The sequence below is a fragment of the Pipra filicauda genome, unplaced genomic scaffold (genome assembly GCF_003945595.2).
Source record: "Pipra filicauda isolate LSUMZ 115617 unplaced genomic scaffold, ASM394559v2 scaffold305_size881528_pilon, whole genome shotgun sequence".
In the NCBI taxonomy this organism is placed as follows: domain Eukaryota; kingdom Metazoa; phylum Chordata; class Aves; order Passeriformes; family Pipridae; genus Pipra; species Pipra filicauda.
In genome coordinates, this window is record NW_024104427.1 from 656,946 (window position 1) to 667,741 (window position 10,796).

Genomic DNA, 10,796 nt, shown 5'->3' on the forward strand with positions numbered 1-10,796 from the left:
TACTTGGTATCTTCCAGGGAGAGTTTGTGAACGAGTATGTGGGAGAGCTGATTGATGAAGAGGAATGTATGGCAAGAATCAAATATGCACATGAAAATGACATTACCCACTTCTATATGCTTACTATTGATAAGGTAGAGTATTTGACACTTTTTTGCCATTATTTAGTTATTATTTTGATCCCTTTTCCTCCTGTTGATCACATTGGTAGGGCTCTCTGCTGCCTTTGATGTTCCACAGTTTCCTGTATTCATAGCATTGTATCTTCTGTGCCTGTTCTCTGCATTCTATATGTATATAATGCATCTCATTAGTTCTGTGTTATGTAATAAAGTAAATATTAAGGTCTATAAGTTTTGCTTTGTTGCTTGAAATCAGATGCAGCAAAGTATTTACCTGCCTAGTCTCAAAATGAAGTGTTGGGGAATAGTAGTGATACAGTTGAAAGAATTACTGTTAGCAGTCCTTTTAATAAAATTTCAACAACAGAAGATAAAATTCTCACTTGAGAGAATGTGAAATAGAATTGTGAGGCTGTGTCTTATATTGGGCATTTAATATTTTTTGGATCTTTCTGTCCATTTCTTAGTTTATAACAAAACTAGATGTGTGCTTTTGTAGAAACTGTCTTTCTGAAAGCACTCTCTGCATCAGTAGCCAGCTAGTACTCCACAAATTGATTCTGCAGCAAATTGTTGCAGCAGATTAATTAACACATCGAATTAATGCAGCACCTGTGGTTCTGTGCCCACTTCTGAGTATTTTCTTTCTGAGGAGAAGAAAGCAGAGAACCTGGACAGTAGGGGGTATTGATTACATATATTATATTGCTTCAGTCCCCCCCAAAAAAAAGCTACTTAGGAGAAAAACAAGAGCTGGCTGCCAGTACTGCATTTCTTTCAGTCCCAACCACTATTCTTTTGCCCAAGACTGTCCTGCTCTGTATTTCCACATCTACTGTTTTCATTAAACCTGTGACTGAGGAGTTCCTGTTACTGGAATTATCACCAAGGAATGATGAAACCACATTTCTCTGAACACTTAAAAGTTTCTCACCCCTCTACTAAATTGACACACATCAGTGTGTTACATATCTGAACTGAGAATGTATTTGACTCTTGCTGTAATTAATAAATACTAATTGTGGGTCGAGCTGCCCGTGCAGTTGGAGTGGCTGGGTGTGTGTGCACATAGGCACGGCAGTCATGCCATGTGCATTATAAAAATGAGTTAGAGGGAAACTATAATAATATTTCATTAATTAGCAAATCCCTCTTAAGCAGCTCTGCAGAGAAACACAGTTCTGGCTATTTCAAGATTTTATTTTGTTAATGTCTGGTATGTACAGTGGAGATAGAAATTAAAAAGCAATTGTGTGTAGGGATGGGATTTTTTTAGTTTACCAAGAGCTTGTTTTTGTTTTAACTAGGCTGATTTGGGGAAAAAAAGCTGGTGCGAGACTGATAATCTCTGCAAGTAATCATGCAGTGACTTGGTAAATGCCGTAAAGCATAGTATTTGTAAATGCCTCACAGCTTTGTGAATGCAAAGTAAAAGATAAATGGACTCAGTCTGAGTTTTGAGGCTTCCTGAGGGAGGGGGTTCCTTAACCACCACAGTGCTCACGAGAACACTTATCCTGCCTTGTGGCTGCGATGGGTGCTGGGAAAACGTGAGCTAGAGCACAAGTATTGCTTTGGGAGTGTCACATTCCAGGCCACATGGGACACTACAGTTTTCAATACAACATGTACCATCGATCGTCTTTTGTGCTCTGGGTAGCAACACCCTGTTTGTTCTGAATGCAGCTACTGAAATCATGTACGGATTTATTTTTTTTTGTGAGGGGGAGAGAAAAAACATTCATTCTGTTGCTGGTCTGATCTCCTCCAGGACCGTATTATTGACGCTGGCCCCAAAGGAAACTACTCTCGGTTTATGAATCACAGCTGCCAACCAAATTGTGAAACTCTAAAGTGGACAGTGAATGGAGACACTCGTGTCGGGCTGTTTGCTGTGTGTGATATTCCTGCAGGTAGGTCTGCTTCTCTTGGGTTTGGTTTCATTCCTTAAGTTAAACCTATTCTGCACTTATGGGTGGGACAGTCGTGGTTGAACTGATTCAGTGCAAGTATTTTTATAGACAACTCAGCAGTCAGAGAGATGCTTCGTAACCTGCCTTTTACTTCAGTGTTTCTTAATAGTGAGTCCCATGGTTGCTTTTTATTGCTTCCTTCTAGAAAGGGCAAGTAACCTTAGTAAGTTAGTATCCTTACACTCACTTTGTGTTGTAGAGCCTAGCTTTTGTTTTGGAGATCTCAAACAGTATTTTGCATCTTTTCACAAGAAGATAATAAACTTAAGGCGTGGATGTAGGAGACTGCTTAAAAGTAGGTATGTTCTGGTTTGTGTACACACATGCTCACACACACATATATCTATCTATAACTATATCTAGCTGGAAGGATGAATAGACAGATAGATAGATAATCTATATAACAAGTGTGTAAACCAAACACACGCACTGATTTGTGAAGTCAAACCAATTTATTTTAAAATGTAGTTGCCCATCGTGCTATGTGGGCATCTCGTTAATCACTGTCGGTGCTTATGAGCAGTAAAGGGGAGGAAAATCCTGTGACAATACATCAAGTCCCAAACCAGCAGACAGATAAGGAAAGCTGCATTTGTTTGTAATAATTTTGACAGAATTTGTTACCTTGTTCTTCACAATGAAAGGGTTTGTCTTTTCTCACTCAGGGACGGAGCTGACTTTTAATTACAACCTTGACTGTCTGGGCAATGAAAAAACAGTCTGCAAATGCGGTGCCCCAAACTGCAGTGGATTTCTTGGGGACAGACCAAAGGCAAGTAATACATCAAGAGATTCTGACAGTCTTGTCTACTACCCTGGGTTTTTCTTTTGGGGTATGAGTGAGTGGACCAGTTTTATGTTGTGATAAGGGGTGATGATGCATGAACAGATGCTTTCTGTCCTCTGAGTTCAAAGCTTGTTGTTTCCCTTGCTGGAAAGATGGAAACATAGTTTTACCAAGCATAACCTTGATGCTGAAGAATACACTTCATGCTGTAACAGTACAGTAGGTGATAACTGGTTTTGGGAGCAGCCCAAAATATTTTCTACCACTTTCTCCTATGAGAAATTAATTACTTTGGGTCCTGAATAAGAAATACTGCTAGCTACTGACACTAGTTTCTGAAATCAAAAGCATATTTTTAAAAAAGGAGATTTCAGAAGGAATAACTTCCCCACTCCCACTTGAAACATGGGGAGGGGAAGAGTTGTAGGAGCTTTGAACTGACTAAGAATACACCTAACTATAGTCAGTGAGATTATTCTGACATTGCAGTTTATATTTCTCCCATCTAAACCTTAAAATATTATTACTTTAAGATTCATTAAAGAAAAATCAGTTGAACTGAAGAATAAAAAATGTGAGTTTTGAATGAGGAAAAAATGATATCAAATTATGTCAAGAAATTATCTGTATGATTCCTGCCAGGTTAGTTTAAAACCTGTAATCCAGCAGTTGATGGGGCTTCCTGAAGGACTGGAATAGGAGTGCAAAGGAAGGCACAGGTACCACCTGTGGATGTTCAAAAGCTGCACCTTCCTGTAGCCCTTCACACTGCTCAGTACCAGCCACTTCAGAGAGTGGACTGAAAATCTCCAGAGTTCACACAGTTGTTTTTTTGTTTAGAGATAGGCTTAGGGGAAGTTTCTCATAAGCTTGTGATCCATTTACACAGACAGCCATGAAAAAATGAAATATTACAGTTCAGTTTTGCAGAGCTGTCTGCATTGGTAGATAGAATGGGCTAATTTCAAAGAAAGTAGGTAATGATTACTGGGGTAAGAGGGAGGGGAATGATGGTAGGGATGTTGAAAAAACGTCCAGAATTTTACATGATTTGGTGAAGTGCAAGCAGCAGAATGTCAGATTGAAATAGAGATAAGGTTTGGAAAATTCTTTCTATCATTACAGGCACAGCTACAGTTCCTGAAGTTCTGCTGTCTGTTCCTCAAAGAGAAATAGAGGCAGGTTTTGGTAATTCCAGCAGTAATACTCACAACTGGAAGAGAAAAATGGGTATTGAAGTGATTGGTGGTGCAAGTACAAAATGGGGGTAAATTAGCCACAAGTAGATCAGACTGGAAATTGGAAGACCTTTTGTCAGTGACAAGAAAGTGAAGGGGGTTTCCAGTAGGGAAGGTACTTTAGGGGCAAGATCTGTTTTTAGGATGACTTTTCACAAGGGTCAGTGTGGGGGTTTTGCCAACACAGATCAGTATGGTGAGGCACTGGACAGGTCTGCCCCAAGTCAAGTTTTTGGCTGTGTGCAGAGTCTGTCAGGTGTGCCAACAGCTTGTCTAGGTTGTGTTATATTTTTGCTTTGCAAAACTGGCATTAACAGATTTGCATCTTTTAGAATTCTTCCACTAATGCCTCAGAAGAAAAAGGCAAAAAGACCAAAAAGAGAACACGGAGACGCAGAATGAAAAATGAAGGGAAGAAGGAATCTGAAGATGATTGTTTCCGTTGTGGGGATGGAGGCCAGCTGGTACTGTGTGACAGGAAATCTTGTACTAAAGCTTATCATCTCTCCTGTCTTGGTTTGGTGAAACGTCCTTTTGGTGAGTCAGCCCACCTCTTACACTTGTATAAATAACTTGTGCAGGTACCTCATTTATTGCATTCAAACCTTGTCAGGAGTGTTATCTAGAAAACACTGGGTTTGTGTGGAGAGAACTTTGCTCCTGCATCACATAGGAGCAGCTTCTGGATGCGAAGGCAAAATGATGGCCTCCTCCTGCCTCTCTGCTAAAATGGGCTGTTTGCTTACAAATGTAGGCAGTTGAGTACATCACCTGGTAGTTGAGTACATCACTGTCACAGGAAAGTTGTTTTATATCTGAGAAATGCATGAAGCCCTTTGAGCTCAAGCCAGAGGAATAACAGCAGCTTCTGAAGGAGGCGAGTAGTAAAATTAGGAGCAGCAGTCAGTTTGCATTTCTAGATATCACAGGAGTTACCTGGTTCCAAACAGCCATGTCAGGTGGGATATGAAGAAGGGAAGCAGGGAAAGCCTGTTATCCCAGAAACAAGTAAGACAAGGATTGGGTAAAGCATGCTGGGGCGAAAGAGCAGCCGTAGGTGAAGCACACCAGCCATCCCTGAGCAAAACTGGCAACAGACAGGTGAGTGCTGTAATAGGCAGCAGTTGAGCAGATGTTTGGGTGCTCTACTAGCCTGCAAGTTCTGTAAAATTTTGTTGAGTAAAGCCTGAATACTTTCTTCTAGCTGGAGCTGTCTGCTGTATTTAAATTGAGAGTATGTCGAGTGTGCTCCTTACAGCTGTCAGCTGAACTTTAGAGGTAGGATGTAGCATTTTGTGTTGAGATTAGCCCCAGTAGTTGCTGTCTCATTTGCTTTGTCAGGAAAGTTGTGTGTTGTTCAGCTGCTAAAACACAATACTTCTTTCAGAGACGATGCCATGTTTTACTCCCCACTCACTAATGGGCTCTTTGTTTTTTGACTGCAGGGAAGTGGGAGTGTCCTTGGCACCACTGTGATGTTTGTGGCAAACCTTCTGTTTCTTTCTGCCACTTCTGCCCAAATTCCTTCTGCAAGGAGCACCAAGACAGGACAGTACTAAATTCTATGTTGAATGGACAGTTATGCTGCTCTGAACATGTTCTCGGGGTGGATTCTGTTGAAACTCGGAAGACTGAGAAACCCCGCAGAAAACTGAACAAGTTGAAGCCGAGGAGAAAGAGGAACAGATGGATGAGAGCTGAATGCAAATAGTCATGGACTGCAGTTTCTACTGCTAACACTATCTTGTAGATAAGTTGTGAATATGACCAGGGAAGGACACGGTTTTACATATATTCTGTAAAGGTTACATGGGGGGGGATTTTTTGTTTTGTTTTTATAATTCCACTGAGCCAACCACAGCAGTCTTCTGCTGCTTCTGCACTGATAACGAACTGCATAGTTCAGTAAACTTCAGGACAAACCAAACTTATTACTCAGCATTACAGTTACACTTGAATTGTTACGAATGTAAAATGTTCCCTCCAAAATACTTGCAGGTTGGAGGTAGGTTAAAAATCAAACCAGGTAGGCGTAAACATAGTTTTTTGAGATAGTATTTGTCAACCAACAGATGTTTAAAATAGTATATCCTTGAAAGAAGTTGTTAGCTCTCAAGTCCTTTTGAGTAAGAAATGGCTTGGTCTGTGGTCCCAATAAGATTTGCTTGCCTTGTGTGTTTTTGAGCAAGTGCTTGAATGCCAGTCATGGTCCAGGTGTGTATCTCGCTATAACCACACACACAACAATTTGTTTGTGCTCTTAGAAAATGATTATCAAACAATCATGTTCTTAAATATCCTTCCACCGAGAAGTGTAGTGCGTGGAAAGGCATACCCCATACCAGAGAGGGGAAATCCTACTTTGTTAGGGATTTTTTTTCTATACTGTTTTTTCCTGTGTTTCATCCCAGCAAAATAGAAGTGACTTGATCCTGCAGAGCTGTGCAAGTCAGGATTTAAAGGGATGTTGTCTTGCAGTCTAGGCCCAATACCCTAGGAATTTTGTGTTTTAATAAAAATAAATCTTACAAAACCTATTATTTGGAAAAAATTACTTGATCTTTTTTTTTCCTTAATGTCAGGTAAAACACAGAGGCAAACATTTCTTTGGAATGCTTGGAGCCCAAGCACTACAACTTTATGATAATGCAAGAAATGCCCAACAACAGGTAAAACCACCCCTGTGAATGAAACAGAAGGTGAAACTTGACTAAAGTGCAAAAACTAAATTCAAAACAACTAAGTGAAAACGAAATAGATTTTTGAAGAAGCACGTAAGGAGTAACTTTAATACAAAATTTAGCCTGTCTGTTCCTTTCAATAAAGTCTGTAACTGGCTACTTGACTTCACAGACTGAAATTATTTGTTACAATTTTACAAGCTCTGCTCTTGACTATCTCATCACCACTGTGTTGTGCCAGCAAAGCTGTTTTGAATCCTTTGCTCTCATCAGCGTTGGGTTCTCACAGTGAGATGGATATACGAGATTTAGTATTGATGGAAATATTAGAACTAGGAAAAAACGGTAAAGAAAAACACCTGGCAGTTTTCTTCCCAGTGCATGGCCTTGGCCCCGTGATTAGGCAGCATTACAAGCACATTCTGACTTGTGCCATTGTCATCTACCCTCTGTGAACACCACGGGCGCCTCCACGTCCATTTAGTCATTTGTGTATGTTCTAGCTTAGTTTGCCTTTAATAGTGCAAAAACTCTGTGTAGCCCTTTTGAAAATGAAGCCTTGCTATATCATGAAAGTGTATGGTTTTTTCCCAAGGTATTTCTTCAGGATTTGATTGCAGATATAGTTTTTTTGAATTATTAAAATCCCCGTTTATTCCCAACACGTAAAAACTTTGGTTTTATTAGAAGGTATTAATTGAAAGAGATTTTAAATGTTGCATTGCCGTATCCTGAACTCTTTTGTTCCTGTTTTGTGACCAAACTGCTTTGTTCTTTGAATCAGTTTTTATAAACACTGTTGGAAGGTTAATTTTTTTCAAATAATTTTGAAGAAATAGCACAGGTCAAAATCAGGGGAAGTGTTACGTTTGCATTTCTTGAAATGGTATGCCAAGCCTTGCATTCGAGCTAAAATTCAAGATTCCTTAATTGGTTTTGAGGGAAACTTTCTGCCATGGGACTGAGGAACAGTCCTGTGCCTAAAATCAAAACCAAAAGATGGTACTATGGATGTTTCTCTGATATGGGGGTTTGCAGGGAGGAAAACGAGGTCACGTAGTAAAGCAGAAATATTTTCCTCATTGCTTTTAAACAAAATGAAGGAATTGGATGTCATTGGGACCATTCTTTGAATACTATACCGTGTAAGGAAGGCTTTGTAAGAATACCTTTAAATAAGTTATTATAAAATTTTACCTTTACATTCCATTGCTTTTATAATTTGTTAATTTCTTTTAGTTGGTGTGTTGCTTTTTCCTCTTCACGTGTAGGTGTAACAGCTCTGGCACTCTGGAACAGTGATGCCCCGGGCCTTGAGAGGCAGAAGCCACTGTCTCAAACTGTTACTGACGGGCACTGCTGCAGTAACACCCTCCGGTTTGGGATCAGGTACGGAGCCTGCAGCTCCCTGCCTGCCTCTCCAGTGGGGTCACAAGCACATTTATCACAGCAGGATGCAGGACAGCCACCCCTTTGTGTCTGTCTGTGGGGACATAAGGACTTGGGTGTCCAAAGCGACCCCTCCGAGCCCTCCTTACATTCACACAAACAGATCTGAGGGAGCGGCTGCTCCACTTCCCGCCTCCTTCTACCTCTTCCCTGCTCTTTACTACTCAACTCTCGGGGCCAGTGGAGCTTTGCATCACTGAGACTGCAAACCAGGAGTTCCCTTTTGAGTTCCCAGCGATTCATTCCTTCTGCTGGGCACATGTGGATCATATTCCCCCTCAATACGTACTGCCCAGCTCAGCTCAGTCACTCACGTGGCAGTCTGGGAGAGTTTTAGTTTCTGAGTTAAGAAAGGTGGCGTTTGGGTGTGTTTTAATGAAGGCTTCTGTACCTGCTCTGCAGCCTGGGAAAATAGGCCGAAGTTTTGTTTAAAAAAGAGGGCAAAAGAAAAGTTGTTCCACTGTTTTCCTTCTCCCACTGTGCTGGTTTAAAAGTAAACCAGCCAGAGAAATGAATCCAACTCCAGAGAGATTGTAAGTCAGAGTTACAATTTACAAAAAACTATTACAATAGATGCAATGATACAGAGAAAAACTGGTTTTAACCCCCAAAGACAGACGTATAACCCAGCCCCCGGGACAGAGATGACCCCTCAGGCTGGGTGTGAAGGTTCTAATGCCTCCCCTGAGGAGAGTTATCACATCTGAGTCTTTGGTGTGAAGACAAAGAAACACTCCTTGTGGAGTTCTTTAACACCCAGCTTGTAGGTTCAGGTGTCAGGTGTGCCCTGGGCAGCTGCTGCAAATGATCCATCATTACCAGTCCATCAGAAATGACATAGAGGGTGTAGGACACACAGTTTTGGTTATACCCACATGGTGATAAACTGGTCCCAGTCCCTGTAACTAAGACACCCACTGTTCAAATAAGAGGTAAAACAGTCTTCAAAAACTGAGCTTTCTCATGATGCAACTCAGTACTTCCTAGCATTCAGCAACTTAAAAGGTTTTCTGTTATAAATTCATCTAAACAAAATCTAAGTGTGGCAAATTATGTGGCCTTAAATTATGTTCTCTGTGTTTTGCCCATCAAAGTAGCAAAATGTCTTTCCTTTTCCAGCCAAAAGCTGATACATGACAGCCAATTTCAGAATTTGTTGTTCTCTTATCACATGAGCAAGAATGGGAACAGTTTTCAGTTGAATATGTTAGATGTATTTTCATACACTCTAGGAAGAATAATCAAATGTCTGTTTTGTTCAGTAGCTTTGTGTTCATGGTCAGGTTTAGGTTTTCTTTTTTTTTTTAATTTGAATTACTTGGAAAAGCAAAATATCTTGAAAGACGTATTAATGGGATTTTTCCACATTGTTGAGTCATATTATTCCATGTCTGACTGCTTGAGAAACTTCAATGTCTTATTAAATATTGAATTTCATTCCTAGTTATTTGAGAAGTTGCTAAGTCTTTTTCATAAAACAGCTCTAATAACTTATTTTTGCACCAAATTTTTTTCTTTAAAGAAAAATGATACATACTAGGCAAGCATGGTTTGACAGCAAGGGAATGGGGTTTTGTTCTTTCATAGGGAAAACTTACACTCCAGGACTTCCTAAGAGACGCCATGGAAATACTGTTTTACGCTTACATGGAGGTGATAATGATTGTGCTCTGGCTTGTTTTCACAGCCTCTCTTATCACAAAAATACTGACATCTTTTGCAGTCCAGTTTTTCCTGTGAGAGCGCTGTGCTCATAATTTTACATGCTGTAGTGACACTGAGCCGGAGCCACTCAGCCCGACCAGCGCCGTTCCCTCGGGTTCCTTTTGCTGTCACAGCTGCTGGTCCTGCTTGCCCAGGTCTGAATTTGACTGTTTTGCTTGTTCAGACAGGTTGGGGTTTTTTTGTGGGGGAAGGAGGGTCTGGTTTGGCTTCATGTGTAGAGTCTCCTATGTCTGACAGCAGCTACATTTTTTTGAAAAGCATTTCAGAGAAGTGCTTTGATACTAGTGGCTTACTGTTCTGCTGAGCTCAGCTAGTGCTGTGCATCAGGATTGTGTCCCTTTGCTGCTGTGTTGCTGCTGATCCAGATTAGAATCACAGAATGGTTTGGGTTGGAAGTGACCTTAAAGACCATCCAGTTCCAACCCCCCGGCCATGAGCAGGAACACCTTCCACTAGATCAGGTTGCTCAAATTCCCATCCAACCTGGCCTTGAACACTGCCAGGGATGAGGCATCCACAGTTTCTCTGGGCAACCTGTCTGTCTCCAATGGCAGATGTACCTCTCTTGCCATCCATTTATTCATCTGACATAGTTGAGAGAGATCAGAGCACTGATATATTTTATATATTTTTTGAAACACACTAACACCTCCCCTGGGGAGAGAATGAGCAGCTGAGGGCAGGAACCACTTAACCCCCCACAGCTGGGTTATTCAGCCGACTGAGCTGCTCCAGGGGCCCATTAGTGCAAGACTGAAGTAGAAGTAACACCTGCTCCCACCTCAGTGCAGAGTCATTTGAAAGCGTGGATCTTTTCATAG

General features: G+C 40.9%; 1 protein-coding gene across 4 annotated transcripts in view; it reads left to right on the forward strand.

Moving 5' to 3' along the window:
- The window catches only part of NSD2 (nuclear receptor binding SET domain protein 2), a 74,167-nt gene extending 66,157 nt beyond the window's left edge, over positions 1 to 8,010 (forward strand). For all 4 annotated transcript variants that reach the window (XM_027715535.2, XM_027715537.2, XM_039383345.1 and 1 more), the window contains 5 exons: positions 18 to 134; positions 1,894 to 2,035; positions 2,761 to 2,867; positions 4,453 to 4,657; positions 5,566 to 8,010. In XM_027715535.2, the coding sequence (XP_027571336.1) occupies positions 18 to 134; positions 1,894 to 2,035; positions 2,761 to 2,867; positions 4,453 to 4,657; positions 5,566 to 5,831 (837 nt within the window). In that variant the 3' untranslated portion in view covers positions 5,832 to 8,010. The remainder of the gene's footprint in view (positions 1 to 17; positions 135 to 1,893; positions 2,036 to 2,760; positions 2,868 to 4,452; positions 4,658 to 5,565) is intronic.
- Positions 8,011 to 10,796: the final 2,786 nt, after the last annotated feature.